The sequence below is a fragment of the Balearica regulorum genome, chromosome 2 (assembly GCF_011004875.1).
Source record: "Balearica regulorum gibbericeps isolate bBalReg1 chromosome 2, bBalReg1.pri, whole genome shotgun sequence".
NCBI lineage: Eukaryota > Metazoa > Chordata > Aves > Gruiformes > Gruidae > Balearica > Balearica regulorum.
In genome coordinates this window covers 93,850,414-93,866,923 of record NC_046185.1, presented here as the reverse complement: position 1 = coordinate 93,866,923, position 16,510 = coordinate 93,850,414, and the positions used below count along the sequence as shown (strand labels likewise).

The 16,510-nt window shown below is 42.5% G+C and overlaps 1 protein-coding gene across 5 annotated transcripts; it reads right to left on the bottom strand.

The window, feature by feature from the left end:
• Positions 1 to 1,472: 1,472 nt before the first annotated feature.
• NQO2 (N-ribosyldihydronicotinamide:quinone dehydrogenase 2) lies at positions 1,473 to 16,198 on the bottom strand. 5 transcript variants are annotated; one of them, XR_012833920.1, is made up of 9 exons: positions 16,052 to 16,198; positions 15,391 to 15,443; positions 13,594 to 13,758; positions 11,964 to 12,094; positions 9,706 to 9,819; positions 8,175 to 8,276; positions 6,835 to 7,015; positions 2,851 to 6,124; positions 1,473 to 1,569 (listed from the first exon to the last, which is right to left on the bottom strand). XR_012833920.1 is itself a non-coding variant. In XM_075744937.1 (8 exons), exons 2-7 carry the CDS (start codon positions 15,395 to 15,397, stop codon positions 6,842 to 6,844), a joined length of 693 nt encoding a protein of 230 aa, XP_075601052.1. In that variant the 5' UTR covers positions 15,398 to 15,443; positions 16,052 to 16,198; the 3' UTR covers positions 1,473 to 6,124; positions 6,835 to 6,841. The 5 variants fall into 5 exon arrangements, 3 of the variants coding, with proteins under 3 accessions (XP_075601052.1, XP_075601056.1, XP_075601055.1); XR_012833921.1 differs by having other exon boundaries at positions 2,851 to 6,121; XM_075744937.1 differs by having other exon boundaries at positions 1,473 to 6,124.
• Positions 16,199 to 16,510: the final 312 nt, after the last annotated feature.

Here is a 16,510-nt window from a genome sequence, read left to right as displayed (position 1 = left end):
GATTTGATGTAGTTTGTCATTGTCATAACAGCAAAGAAGATTCTGTAACTAACAGATTTTATTATTTTTATTATAAAAACTATGTATGTGAAATTTGTAGGTGTCATCGCACCACTGGAAAAATAGTAGAGAACGATAAATAAAAAGTCTCAAAGCTCCACAGTGCTAGACCAAGGCTACCTGGAATGGTTATTTATCCCATTAATCGTAAAAATAAAATCGCAGTAAGCTTGTGCCATAATGGGAAAGTGACTTTGCACAGGAGGTATTTTCCTGGTATTAACTTGGAAGGTTGTATTGTGGTAAGCTTTACCTACAGAGGTTTAAATTTTTCCACTCCTTCCTCTCAAGCTGCAATTTGCTGCCAGGTATCTCTTTCGAGGCTTTTCCCTTTCCATGTCTCGCATGAATTGCAAGCTCGGGAGGGACCTGAGCATAATGGTGCTGTGGCTGTCCCTGGCTAAAGGCTACACTGGGACCAGTAGGGATGATTGTTCCTCACGCAGGAGGTTCCCAGCTCTGATGAGTCAATGCTGAAATATTAATTCTGGGCTCAGCACCCTGCCCAGAACTCTGGGGAGGGGATCATTGGTGGGTGAAACCATAAGGAGATAGTGGTCTATAATCTTTCTGTAATCTACCTTTTAATCTAAAGCATTATCTGGTCTGATTGATCCCACTGCTGTCCAACAGCTTTCAAGACATCATGTTGTACAACTGACTTCAGCTAAAATCACAGCTTCTTTCTGTAACTTTGGCTCATCAATGCAACAAAACTTCTATTACGTTTCTCTGAGCCCCCAGAGGGCTGAGGTGGGAGAAACTGCAGCGCTGCACAGCCAACAATGTTGGCACACGGGGAGAAGGGCCGTATGTCCCCAGGGAGTCCGAACACAGAATGGGATGCTCCAAGAGACTTGGGAACCACCGCTGTTTGTGACTTACAGCAGCCACAATTTTTCACTCAAGTTCAGAATACAGCCACCTGAGGTCTGGGTGCTGAGGTGTGGCCTAGTCACAGATGACAGAAATTCAAAAGTGTACATGTAGAGCGTATCAAGAGGATTTAGTTTCCCCTTGGCTTAAGTTCCAGTAAAGACACCGCCTTTGTTCAGCACATCTCACTGGAGTACATAGCATTTGCAGGTGTGGCAGTCCTCTGTGGCGATGTGCTGCTTGGACAAGCTGGTTAGGTCTTGGTTTATTCTCTCTGATGTTAACAAACGCTTTCTCATTTCATCAAGGGCAACAGAAATAGCTATGGGGTATTTTGGTTGTGCAATCTTAGGGAAGAAACTGGTCTTCTACCTCCTTACTGAGTTTTCCACAGAGATCAGAATTCCTGTGCATTCAAACTATGTTAAACCAGTACTGCTGAATCTGGAGGAGTTGAAAAATGTCTTAGGATGATTGGAAATAACTGGTTGTGAAACATTATTTCACTAAATTTTACTGTTCAAAAAAATAAGAACTTCACCAGTATGTATAATTTTATTTTTGTTTTTACATCAGTCTGCACTGAGCACTGTGACACAAATTCTTCAGTAGGTGTTTCCTTGGTATTCCGTTCTGTGGAGAGAATGTTCCCATAAATATATGAACACCAGCAGAGTAAGATGGAAGCAACAAAAGTATTGCAGAAATAGACATTTCTCTGACTTGTTTGTGAAATGATCAATTACTGCCACTATGTTAAAGGGCCTAAAATGAGACCACTGAAATGCAAGGTGGCTGCTCTGGACTAAGCCCTCTGCTTCCCCAAACCTTTGTAGTCAAAGATTCTTTTATACTTTTTAACTCGAGTCTTGGAGCTAAGGCTGGAATAGTTCTCTTGACTACTCTTTGTAGTGACTCACCTGATTTAAAAGGAAACATCATGGATCCTGGAGTTTCATGTATGGATACAGTAGGTATTTTAATACTCTTAGAATAATGGGACAATTACTCAGCACTAAAACTTGAGAGCACCCTCAGCTTAAATTTTTTTGCATCGCTTCTGTAGAGTGTAGGCTCTGTAGGCTTTAGGATATCTACTAATGTAGTAAGATTTTTCTTTAGGAAAAAAAAGTTGGACATGAATTATGCATGCTATTTACTACTGGCTGTTCCTCTCTTCAGCACAACCTTTTGATAATTTGTCTATTGCAAAAGATAGTCCTCTGCAAGCAGGCAGCTAACCTTAGTGGTATTGTTCCAGAAATCAAATATTAAATCAAAGAAAGAACTATCTAGTCTGCCTTTAATGTTTACTTTTTGAAACCTGGATTAAAAGCACCTTTCCACAAGAAATGAGTCTTGGTTTCTCTAGGCTATGAGGCTTCTTGATAACATAGTTCAGATAGGGATCTATTTGTTTTCCTGTATTTTTCTGAAGCTGCAAGCGTGTTTCACCTGCCACTTCAGAACATCAAATAAAAGAAATTCAGTTATGATTTTTGCAACAAATTGTCAGAGAAAAAGACCAGGGCATTGCCTGAAGTGTGTGGGAGAAGAGGACCATCAGCAACAAAAACCAAATCCCTAGACTAAATGGAAGAGGAAAGCATGTTGCCCTTATGCCCTTCTCCCCAGCCTGAAATGCAGCTACAAGTTACTTAATTCTAGCTTTAGATGAAACTTTTAGATTAAATCAGTGCTGTTTGGATACGACCACATTTGACTTTTACTATAGTGTGATTTAACAGGGCAACTATTCTTTAGATGATAAATGGCTCTAACATTGCCAGTACTACTAAGAAACTAATACTGCCACTTCCTTTCTCTTTCCTTATTAACCACAGACCACTTTCTATTGGTTTTCCACATGGTAAAATTCTCACGAGTTTTTGAAAAGCATGTGCCAGAACATACCTGCGCCCCTGCCCAGTGTGCTGTATAGCAGGCACTGAAAGCATGTTGGGACGAGGACGTCAGCTCTTGGCTCAGCACCCACTGTCACCGCACAGCTGTGACTGGCTTCCAAAGCATGGCAAGAGCAGCAAATGTGGTTTAATCTGTTATGTGTCAACAGCCAAGATACAGCTCTGATTACCTCTTCTCTGAACAGATGTAGGAGAACTAGACCCAAAATAAAGGCAAGTTACAATTATGAGGCACATCAAATAATTACTGTATGAGAATAGACTACACAGACAAGGGCTGAGATTAACTGCAGAAAGTTACAGTGCAACAGTGGTTCTTTAGTTTCTCTCCCCCTCCCCCATCACATACTCCCTCATACGGGGGCTTTCAAATTGGAATGATATTCCTGATGAATTTACTTTAGGAGGAGTTAAAGCATGTGGAGAATAGTGAGCCGGCTGATATAGTATACTTGCATTTTCAAGAGGCTTTTGACAAAGTTTCATGTAACTTTTTTAAGGGAACTAAGCAGGCAGGGGATAAAAAAAGTCATGGCATGGAGATGTGTTTAAAAGATAGGACAGAGGGTGACAGTAAGTGGTCAGCTCGCAGAGCAGAGGGAGGTTGCAAGTGCAGGGATCTGAGCTGTTGAAAATTATCTGGAAAAGGATATGAGCGATGGGGTTGAGAAAATTTGCTGGTGATACAGATTACTCAGAGGAGGGGGGACAAGGAAAGCAATTTGTGAAGAGTTCTGGAAAAATGGTTGAGTGGCTGGGCAATGAGACAGGAAGTGAAATTCAAGTTATGTAAAGGGGTACACATAAGGGGAAAAAAAATTACCCTAAATTGGTGTATAAAATAATATACTACTACTGACAGCCAAGATCTAGAGTTATAACAGATGAAAACATTAGGTAAAGCAAACTATATGTCAGAGATTAGTAAGAAAGGAGCAGAGAAAGCATGAATCCAAGAGTTGCAGAGTTGACTCTGCATGCACTTCTGGTCCTCTCTTCTCAGTAATGGGATAATGAGACTGGAGTTCAGAGAAGAGCAACAAGGGTGACCAAAGGCCAATGCCTTCTCTCTTGGAAGAACAACTGAGCAGGACAGGATGCCATGGCCTGGCAAGGAGATTATGTAGGAGGCAGGTGATGCACATCTATGAAACTCTAAGCGCCATGTAAAAGAATGGATGGAACTGATCATTTAGTGTTGACTGGTAGGAATCAAATGAAGCTACTGGGAACCAGGTGCTTCACCCTCCCTGGGATCCCTCTCCATTCCAACATTTCATGCAAGGTGGTGTGGTTTAACCCGGCCAGCAGCTAAAACAACCATACAGCTGTTTGCTCGCTTTCCCCATGGGATAGGGGAGAGAATCGAGGGGGAAAAAAAAAGGTAAAACTTGTGGGTTGAGATTAAGACAGCTTAATAGGATATAAAAGGAATAGAATAATAATAAGAAAATAATATACAAGTGATGCACAGTGCAACTGCTGACCGCTTGCAGACCACCGATGCCCAGCTAGTTCCTGAGCTGTGGCCCCAACCCCAAGTGACATATTGAGCATGACATCATATGGTACAGAATATCCCTTTGGCTGGTTTGGGTCAGCTGTCCTGGCTGTGTTCCCTCCCAACTTCTTGTGCACCCCCAGCCTCCTTGCTGGGGTGAATACACTTGACTTAGTGTAAACATTGCCTAGCAACAACCAAAATATCAATGTGTTATCAATAGTATTCTCATCCTAAATCCAAACAACAGCATTATACCCACTACTAGGGAGAAAATTAACTCTATTCCAGGCAAAATCAGGATACAAGGAAAAAGCTGACCTGCTGAACTTTGCCAAAAAGTATTGGCTGCTTCAAGTTGGCATGAAAGCAAGAGAAGACTCAACAAAATTCAGACCAGAGATCTGTTTGGCTTGGTAAATACAGAGAAAACATATATAGCTCAGGAAATCCCCCAAACTAAATATAGTTGGAGCCCAGGATGGTATTCAGGGGAAGTGCTTGTTCTTCCTGGCCTATAACCACTGTGGAGAAAAAACTCCTTGTTCTGACCTAGCACAGCCACTCTTGTATACTTTCATTACAACTATCTCATCTAATACAGGCACATAATGCTATCGCATATGTGGGAGCTGGCACGTGTCTCCAAATAGTGTTGAGAAGTGTATCTTCATCATATAGGTCAGTCTGAGATTATTCCTCTAACAGTTAAACCCACTAAGCTCTGCAATTGATCCAATACAGTAACATCTCATTTGACAGTTGCGACTTCTGCTTTCGTATCCATTTCTTTCATGAATAGTCTGGTAACTGAACATGGTGAACATAAGGATGATTCCTGTCCTATACAATTTTAATATGTGCATTTGTCCTTCAGTCTCTCTTCAGGTAACTTGAAGTTGTTTTTCTCAACTTTCACAGGCAAGAATCTGCTTTCCCCACAACTTATGTGTATAACATTTTCCATTTTATTCCCTTTCACTTTCTTTTTCCTATACAAGCGTTATTGAGCCAAAGCAAATTTCTTGCTTGTGTAACCTGAAGACTTTGACTCATATGCACTGAAGCAGACATCTGCGACAGCTTAGGGCAGCGCTGCTTCCAGGGGTCTGTCTCTGCTAGAGGTGGCACTTCACTTCACACAGTGACAAAGGAATATATAACTTTTCCCCTGTAGTAGCAATTCCCAGTCTGGTGTATCAGCTTACGTTGCTACTCCAGAGTCTGGGCTCAGCATGTTTATTACCTAAATAGCCCTTAAAGAAACATTGGGGTGGGGCATGACAAGGCCGCTACAAAGAACACATGGCAGATGTATGCTCTATATGTAGAGGCCTAAGTGTCATTCCACAGTGACTCAGAAGACTGTTTCTTATTCAGGCCGCATTCTTTTAATATCAAAGTGCAAAGCCAGCTGTTAAGCTGATCAAAGTAAGAAAGTGTGTAGCTAAGTGGGAAACCCACCCTTTGCCATATGCGCAAAAAGGGTTAACAGCTCTTAAGCACAAAAATAATTCCACTAAAGTTCAAAGTAAAAATCATGGATGTTAAGAGCCAGACAGTCATTTTGTACCACTAGATCCTGGCTTGTAGACACTGCTCCTGCAGGTTTTTGGATAGGTGTTCTGCCTCGCTGACTGCCGGTGCTGGAGATGTCTGAGGAAGCCCATCCACACTGGTGCTGGAGGGGATGCATCCAGCCCTCCAGACCCAAAGGTGTGTGGAAGGGGCAGGGAACAGATAGGATTCCTTCTTGCCTCTACTTAGGGTAACAAAAATAGAGAACTCCCTTTGATTTTTTTAGGAAACTACAAATGGGAGCTACATTCTATAAAGTAAGGCAATACATGCATATACTGCTATACAATATCTGTATTTTTTTTTTTTTTTTCCTTTTCTGGTATATGTCATAGCATTGATATTGCTTTGTAAGTATACGGAAAAGTCTAAAGCTGTCCACAAGGCTTTCCAGCTAAGTCATTGTGCAACTGTACATCCTTTTGCATTATTCATGATCTGGCTTCATACCTCAAAGGCATAAGTGTAGGGCTCTCAATTAAAAGAATGGGATTGGCCATAGCAAGGTTGAATACGGGCAACGTATTCCCTGACAAATAAATAAAAAGTGGCAGCTGGTACAGAAAGTGTTAAACTAAACTTGGCAATGTACTGTTTCATAAGTAGCAATGGTATAATCTGCAATTAAACACCACTTGTGTTATCAACCACTTGTAGGCAGGATGTCATTGTTTATATGAGCAAGGATAATTCTTCACAAAGAGTTTGGCGCCCGTCATTGAAGAGAATCCCTCAGGAATCAATGAAGATAAATGCTGTGTCGTCAGTTAAGCTGCTAGCTGTACTACTCAAGATACTTATAATACATTTGAATTAGGAGATTAGCATTCGGGTATTGAGATAAAGCACCAAAAAGAATGGAGGAAAGAAAATCTTCTCTCTGTAGTCTTGTACCTGAACATTACTTGAAATACCACTCAGGAGAGCAGTTTATGGGTTCTTCATTCCAGAGAGTCTTCAGACGCTGCGCCCAGGCAGTCAGCATCTCCTTCCTCTTTTCCTCAGACACATACTCTGGAGCAAAGCAGATGTGAGGTGCAAGGACTTTGACGCCACAAAAGTGCATGATTCCATGCTGGACTCAAAGCAAAGAAAGAAATGCCCCAGGAAATAGTTAGTCTTTCACTTTCGATTTAAGAATGTCGAAGATTCAAATCTGACACTGTTTCTCTGACCCAGTATAAGGCAGGTTTTCTAAACCTGTGCATTTATCAGGAGAAGGGAAATAAACTGCATAAGTTCATTACTTATCTTGGCAGTCACTATTGAAGGCTAGGCATTAAGCAGAATGACATATGATACACTGAAAATTAAGGTCAACTTCATTTATTCTGCTGTGTGGAATTTATTTTTAAGTGCTATTAAACCCACAGAAGTGTTCTCTTTGGCTGCTGTATGCTATTAAATTTGCAAGGATCAGAGACAGACTAAAGTTCATTGTACTGTTTGAATCTCCACAGATTGTTCCTGAACTGCAGTGTATTTCTCATCTCCTTCTAAGTATTTTTTTTTAACCTTTTGCCTCTGGCTTAGCCAAACGATCCTGAACGAAGGCTAGTGCCTTTCAAATCAGCTCAACTTGCCATTTTCCCTCTGTATTTCTGAATTCACAGTTGTGTTTCAGGTTCTTTGTTATGTTGACTTGCAAGCTCTGCAGCTGGATAACCTCACAGGGGCTGACAGCTAGTAACAGCAATGGGTAGAAAACAAAAGAATTTAAGCACAGCCATTGTATTACATCACGAAGTAGCTGGCACAATTTGCCTTATCACTTAAATTTCTCAAATCATGCTTGCTACTTCTGATAAAAGGGTAGCAATAAGAAAAGACTTGCTAACTTCCGCAAGCTGATCGCTAATGCCAGCATAACGTGTGACTCCCCTCCTGCCCCACGTCCTGCATGAATCAGGTAGCTATGGGGAAAAGAAATCCTGCATGCTAGGGCTAAAGAAAATACTGTAACACCAGAGAAACTTAAAAGGCTGACAGTATAAGCTTTCTCCAGATTCTAATCTGGAGAAAGAGGCACAAACCAACTTTAAAACTCTGTGGACTTTTAAAGTAGTCTCAGGATTTTAGGGCCCAGTTTCTAACCTGCAGATTCTCAGAACTGACAACTCAATTATTTCTTATTATATTATATTTCATATAAAATGAACAATAATACAACTGTTAAAAATAATTGGAATAATAAAAATAAAGGCAAACAACAGCCAAATATTCATATATTATACCTGCATGGGCCACAGGAGATAGCGAATATCACCACTGATACCTCCTTTTGCATACATCTCTCTGCTTCCTCCAGTGGTGAAAGAAAACAGGGCTAATTTGTCCTAGAATTAAGCAAGCAGTGCTTGAGTTAGGCATGTTTAAAGAAGAGCGGCTCAATAGTTCAAGAGATATTCAGGGGAACCCAGACAGCATAAATTTCTAGAGGAGAAGGTGGCGTCGTCCTCCTTCCCAGACCTTGTGTGCAGTGGCAGCTCTGAGGCAAAACTGATGACACACAACTAGACAGCGGACCATGTGTCAGGGCTTTTAACCTGTCTCAGGCAGAGACAGGTTAAAAAGAAAAGGAATTGTATGTCTGACACCCTTGTATGAAGCAGGGCTAACCTTTGTTCTCACCTATGCAATGTTTGGAAAACTGTGACTGGAAAGCACTGTTTCTGAGAATATCTTCATTCCTGTGCTTCCTGAATGTAGAAATAGAATGTTACTGTACCACTTCAAACTTGGGCTTGCTTGTCACTTGCCAAGGAATAATTGGAGAACAAATTATTCCTCAGGCCTTCTAAACCCCTGATGTTTCTTCTGCTTCTGTAACTATGGTATTAGCCATAGGTTTGTGCTCAGCATCTATTCTCACAGTTTCAGCTTCTGTAATTGAAATAACATTTTTCCAGTGCAGCACCTGAGCTGCCTTCAGCCTGCACGCAGCATACAGCTATTATCATTGAGGATTGCTCCTATTCATCTCAGTGAGGCAGCCACTTCTGAAATTTAAACAAACTGAAATGTTTGGAATTGTAAAGAAGATCAGAAATTGCAAAGTTTAATGCGCAGCAAACATAAATGTGAAACTAGTATTGGTTGTTTCTGGATGCTGCAGTTGTTACCAAATAAGATCCATTAGACAGTGGGCTAAAATTTTCCGGGGATGTTCCCAGTGCCACAGAGAATTAAAAATTTATGAATTGTCATCTAGAAATACTGATCTTGTGTAATTTATAAGCTACAGAGAAGAAAAGGTTGAAAGGAGATGGTTGGGACAGAGGTTCATGCACTGGGTATTTCAGATTTCTGATTAAGTTTTATAGTTTAATTCCAACCTTTGACATCTGATCCCAGAACAGGAGCTTGTCACCTATTCTAATATGTCACTCATTAGATTTGTGTGGTCTGGCAGTGGTGGGAAGAATGATAGACTATAGCTTTAGGAAATGGATCGATTTAAACTGTTTGCAAGCTGTATGTCATCCCAGTGCACTCTGATACACCTACCAAATTATAAAGCCCATTTGGTGGTCCAACTAAAAATCTCTAGGACGTTGCTTATGTCTTTAAGAACCACTGAATCATCCTTATTGTACTGCCTTTCAGAAAGTTTTAACAAGCCAGACAGTTACTCAATGTGTTACCAAAGCATTATTCCCAGGGAGTGTAAAGTGAGAGCTTTAAACAAACATAATGGAAAAGAAAGACCAATACTGTCAAGAGCATTGTGCAAATCTTGATCTTAAAACAATCTCAGAAACATACCTTGAGCAAACCGGAATCGTAACAGTTTGGAAATTCATGAGCAAATCCTTGGACCAAGACTCTGTCCATCCAGCCCTTCATGATTGCTGGCATGCTGAACCAATACAAGGGAAACTAGGCAAAAAGTAAATTACCTCGTTAGCACAGAGAGTCCGGGCCAGCCATAGGTCTGGTCTGCAAGCCAAATCCTATTCTCTTAATCTGTTCAGATCTTGTACGTGCTTTCTTCCAGCTCTCTGTCAGGAGAGGCAATAACTATGCCTGGCAGAAACAACTGACGTGCTTTCTGTTTGTCATAGTCCCAGGTACGTACCTGAGCAACTATGGCACACTAACACCATGGTGAATATGAGGGCTTTAGCACAAATTAAAGTTGCAATATGATGAAGCAGGAAGGTGCCATTTAATTAAAATTTAAGACTGTCCAGAATTGCATCTCCTGTTGCAGAAATGCAAAAGGAATGTACAATCTATTGGAGAAGGTGGCCAAAATGCACACAGAGAGCCTTATTACCATGTCTGACATCTGGCGATCAGTTCTGATCTGACAGTCTGCTGACAAATGCCACGGCATCTTAAGAGAGACTTACTTTCACACCCTGCTGACATGATGACCCTGAATCACTTTATTGAGAAGAAAACCTCTTCTTTAACAGGAGTACCCTCTGTTTCTAGATCCTCCGGCTGGTCCATGGGACTACAGTCTAAAGCTATGATGCCTTATTTGCACTATCTTGAATGCTTTATGGACTCCTATTCTAGGATGCATCGCTATCCCTAAACCTTTGTACGCATTGCAGTATAGAAGAAGAAATTATTCTAAAAAGAAGCTTATCCACATGTGGCTTAATTCAAGATGGAAACAATGTGGAAACTAGGCAGTCACCACTATCTCTAGAAGTGTTGAGTATAGTCCATAGTAAATTTTAAATTACTTTATGGTGTTCTTCAGAGGCTTTTTTCTTTCTCTTTTTTTTTTTTTTCTCTCATACTCAATTCTTCATAGCATTATACAGACAGAAAGTAGAAAGCAACCACTTCCTTCAGGGGATGTTCTACCATACTTATCTCAGAAGCAATAGTGTAAAAATGATGAAGACTTAGGGTGAAATGCTTGAGATATGGTCACATCCTAAATTTAATCTAGAATAGGACAGCGGGATATATACATAGGCTATGTCTAAGGCCAACAGTCACACAAAGAAAGGTAAGGCTAGTATTGCTTTATACAGTACTTGTGGGACTTGCAGGCACTGAGGGCAGAGGTGGCACAGTGGGGAATGGAGATAGGGTGTAATGACCCATTAGCAAAGTCCAGATAGTGCTTCTGCAACTCAGCAATAAATGAGGGCAGTCTGGTTGGGGAACTCCAAATTCCCTGAGCCTGCTGGCTGCTCGCCCTGAAAAAAGCCTTGCCCTGCTTTCTGCCAGCCTGCCTGACACTCGTGGTCACGTTATCTTTGTGCATCCAGATAGTAAGCCTGGCCCAGTGTTGGTGGATTACTGGATTTGCTGTTGAAATCCCCCAGATAATTGCACTAGTGATCTGTATTTCTTAGCATACCATTACTTAGAGATAAAGTGTTTATTTCTAAAGCTGTTGGTCTGGTGTCTGTTGCTGTATCCCAAATCTGTAACTCAGCGGGGCTGCCTTAAGCTCTTACACACATTTCTGTGTGTAGATCCGTGTTCGCTTTGCGTGAGCTCCGAGACAAAGGGATAGTATCGTGCTGCCTGACAACATGGCACGGTTCCCACATTGAGAATTATAGTATTATTTTGCACTCAATACTTTCTGGTCTGAGTTGCTCAATGCAATTGATTTTGAGTGCAGGTAGTGTGAGGGCCAGTTTTCACACAAGCTATGCAATCAGACTACTTTTGAACACTAATTTTTAAGTGAAGGACTGCTGTGAATTTTGCTTAGGTATTTTAGGGTTCTAACTTCCTACTCTCCAAAAATGCCAGTGTGGAGCCATTATTTGTGTGGAAAGCTCATACTGAATAATACTCACACGTGACCTGGTATTTTTGATATTTCCTAAAATCCACATCATATCAGAAAAACCTGACAGCCTGAAATTGCTACACTGCATACAAACTGTTTTATGTTGATGGCAGAGCTACTACCTCTTTTTACTCTAACTAGATTCAATGTTCCTAATGAAAAACTATAATCATCTCACTATTGCTTTTCTTTTGTTCAACCCTCTATATTACAACTGAAGTATTTTTTTAATACAATTTAAAATAATGACCTGAAAAATCAGTAAGTCTGCTTCCTGCACCTTCTTTTGCTCTTCAACCAGATCTCTGGACAAACCTCCTCTCTTGTAAGCTTCCCATGTCTCCACACCATAATTAAACTCTTCTGAGTTGTGCAAGCAACCTGTGGGTAGAAGTGAACAGTCATTTCTTGCCCTGTTTCTAGCATTGTAGCCAAATAAGAATTAAATACGTGTTGCAATCTGCAGATGTAAATTGAGTTACTGTTTTCCATTTTTACCCACTTCCTTTTTTTTTTTTTTTTTTTGGTGGATATTCAGCATCATCACAGTTGACAGTGATTTGATTTTAAACTGGAGAGTAATGTAGTGTCTCACAGCACTAAAACTTTCACCTTTCTATAGCAACATATGAAGTGCAATAAGAGGACCTAAGCTTGGCTCTAGACTCTGGTGACACAGGTGGATAATTTAAGAGGATTTAAGAGAATTTTGCTAATTGCTCTGCCTCTACATTAGGGATTACTGAAACCACTATGCAGTCACAAGTGCTATGTAGCTGCTTTTCAGCCTCTGTAACTGGGAAACTCAGCAGGGCCTGGGGGAAACAGTATTGGCTGGTTCTGCTGACTCCACTACAGTTGGGTGAGCTGATTCAAGTACATCTGAATCAGACATACACATTCATTTTGTTGATTTAACTAGCAGATCATCAATGTCTCGCAGAAAAGAGAGGCAGTAGCCTCACGAGCTAAACTCTAGCAAGTCACACAACAGTGTCTGAAGGCATTCCTCACCCACAAGAAGTGTAACTTCAGAGATTGATTGTGGACACGTGCTAATGCATTTTCCCTCTCAGTAACATCACTGTGAGCCAAGGTTCATATTCAGGAGTGGACTTTTAGAAATGCTTATGTCTGGTCATTAGTAAGTTTCCTCTTGTTTTTGCCAGTGCTTGCACTGGACCTGTGCTATTTCATTTTGAGTCTTGTTTCAAATAAAGCGTTTCAGCTGTTGCAGATTGTTACGGCTTTGTGTTTCCTAACCTGGAAAAATACTGGGGCTAAATGCTAGTAAAAGCACAGTGAAAATATCACATTAGCCTAACAAGAGCATTGCTGTTTTTCTCAAGCCTTAACTGTATCATCTAGTCATTTTTAGTAATCATATACTACCAAGGTAGTCAGGAGGTACCAAGATAACTCAAAAGCCCAAGCACTTAAGTGCCTGGAGTTAATTTGCAGAAAGCATTTGTAATCTTGTTTGTTAAGAGAAGGTGGTTCTTAGAACGTCTCTGCACTTGATTGCAAATACTGTAAAAATAATATTTTCCCTCATTCACTTTAGTCTAAAGGCAAACACTATTTTACAAATCTGTACTATACAAATATTTCATTTTTCTGATTGAAGTGTCATTTCTAGTGATCAGATTATTTAAATGAAGATGATACTTGTCAAGTTCCCACACTGACATTTCTTAGTCAATGCTAATACAAAAGAAAAAGCTGTGTCTTGTTAGTTGAGGAATATTTGTACAAAATAGCAACAATTTTTCCGAGTGCAGCTAACAACGTGGCTCTGGATTGTTAATGCAGCAGGGTAGGCATGGTGAAAGTTTGTCTCATTGTTACTGTCAAAAAAAGTGTATTTTGGCTAGTCTCACCAACAATGTCATTTCTTGTTGCTCTTGGCTCAAACTGCATTGCATATAAATCAGACACCGTGACATTGCAGCCCTGCTTGCTCAATTCTTCCACAGCAATGCTCTTCAAAGATCCATTCAAGGACTTGGGTTCTTGATGTGCATAGACTATCAGGACTTTTCTCCCTGGAGGCAGAAAGAAAACCAGAATATACCTTTGAGTATAGGAGGCAAACACAAAACATTTAGTGGAGCCAGGGCCCGGTCCTTCGTTTTCTGTAGTGTGTTTTCCAAGTGGCACAAAAATAGTGAAAACAGAAGGACAGTGGCAGTGTTTGACTCCTGCCTGGCAGCAATGAGTGACTCATAAGGAACTAATTGGTAAATGCCCCCCGCCCAGCAATTTTATGCTACACTGGGCTTTCCTAGGTGGAACTCAGAGGACAGTGGGTGCGTTTCCACAGCAGGTCATGTCCCCCAACATCAGCACAACCCAGCCTCTCCTCTTGAGTCAGCACTTGTGTTCACCTGATTCCTCTACCCCCCAAAAACACTCACCCAACAACAGAAAAAAAAAAAAAAAAAAAGCTGTCTGATGGTTTAGTTCCCTAAGCAGCTGGGGCAGACAAGTGTGAGGGGTGGGCTGAGATGAAAGCAGTGCCAGCTCAAACTGCGGTGGAAACAAGTTCTGAGAGCTCAGAGCATCTTTCTCCTGCAACGTGGGATCCCCTCATCTACCAGTTCAGTGCTGCGCAAGTGACATCATCAGGGTAGATGTTTAAGATGCCACTATCCCACTTTCAGCATCATCACAGCTATTTCAATAGAAAGCAACATGATTTTTTTCTTAGATGCAAGGGTGAGCTGTCTAGTGTATCTCAAACTGCTGACAAAGTGGATTTAAGGTAAGCTGAGTGGCAAGATGGATATGTTGGGATGAAGGTTCTTAAACTGATGTAACAAGGTCTATCACAGCTTACTTGTTCAAAGTTTTATTGTACATAGGCCATTCGGTTTTAATAATTCTCTAAAAAAATCATTCATCACTGAACACAAGAGAAAGGTGAAATACTTTCATGGGGTAGTAATTATTTATACATAAACACTGCAGAGAAGGAAATTTCCAGGGATTATTGAAAATGACTGGATCTGCAAAACATGCAGCGCTCGGTTCCTAACTGTCAACGCAAAAACTCAGGCATCTCCTGAGTTCAGTTTCTGCAGGGAATGCAGAAACTGCATGGCCCAGAGCACCACCAGGGTGACACGTGAGTTTAAGGTGTCAGAGATAATTAATAGAACCAGAGCCGAAGGCTTGAAGAAACAATACCTCATTTTTCACCTAAATTATAAGGGGTGATTATTTCTCCAATGTGCACAGTGTCCATGAAACAATAGCTTTGCCAAAAAAGACTATTGCAATGTGTGTACTAGTCAGATGTTATCACGAATTTAACACATGTATAAGCTATTTAAACCCCTGCTCCATAACTTATTCTGGAATATCAAACAGCAGTGACCTCTCTGCTGTTCCTGCTAACTCTCAGCCAATAGGTAGTTCGGTGGCTGGAGATGGCACGAGCTCACAGTCGTGACACAGTTAATTCTGCAAGCTGCTGCTGTTTCCGTTTCGGTGGACCCGAGGGCACTCGGACACGGTCCTTGGAGAGACTGGAGTTTTCAATGGCATCATTTACTAAGTAATTTCAGTCATTTGAAAAACTAATACCTTAGTATCCCAACTAAACGTTACATATGCCACATGCCAGCATGCCCAGGCCTGAAGTGAACAGCATTTTTATCAGCATTTGTTCTTACCTGCCATTTTCCTGAAGCACTCAGTAGCTTCTCTCTCGAGAATCCGATACGGCCTGTGAACTCACATGACGAATTTGCTTAAGTGAGAAACATCAGGAAAAGGTACGAGGAAAATCACTGCTGCACTACCACCTGTCCGGGGACGTTCCTTTACCGTGGGGAAAACATTGTGCCTACGTGTGTATAGATGTATGTGCACGCCTCTGTATGTATACGTACACATACACACGTACTGGAGCCGCAGGACCCGCCGGCGGAGGAGGCCGGGCCGGGCCGGGAGCGCTGTCCTGCCGTGGGTGACCTGCGGCGCCCCAAGGCCTGGCCGCTGGCGGGACAGGCCGAGCCCCGCACGCCGCCTCACGCTCGGCTTCCCCCAGCTCTCGGCCGGCAGTACGGAGCGGAGGTCCCGCCTTCGCGCCGCCGGACGAGCGCCAAGCGGCTATCGCACAGCCGCTTCACCCAGGGGCATCGCCTCGCCTCCCCTGAGAAGCGGCTGGGCGATGCTCCTGTTTTTCCTGCTACCCCCTCGATACCGGTTTCAAAACGACTCCCGACCCCCCTCCGGGTCCCGGCGCCGCCCCGCCGTTCAGCGCCGGCTGTACCGCTCGCCCCAACCCGGGCAGGGCCCCGGACCTGCCGCCGCGGCCCGGGGTGCTTTTACCTGCTGCCCGCGGCGCGGCGTACCCCTACGGCGGGGCCCGGCGCGTCTCTCCCGGCGGCCCCGCTGCCGGCCCGGCCCGGCCTCGGGCTGCGCCAGCGCGGGGCGGGGGTGGGGGCGGGCTCGGAGCCGGCCGCTGCTGCGGCTCCGTTAGAGACATGGGCCCGTTAGGTGCGCGTCACACGCTTCAGTTACTACACGTGATAATTATTATTAATACTTATGTGTCTCACACACTGGCTCATCGACGGGTACCCTTCCATCGCTTTGAAGCGTTCCGTGAGTCCTGACCCATGTACCAGGGGGCCAGGTACCATCAGTCGTAGTTCTCAAATGGGAAATCCGAGGCAGAAATCAAGTGTCTGGGCCCACAGCCCTGGGCAATGAACCACAGAGCTGCGTCCCCTTGCAGCGGGGTGAACAGACGACATCTGTGCAAACATTGCACCATCTGCATTTTTC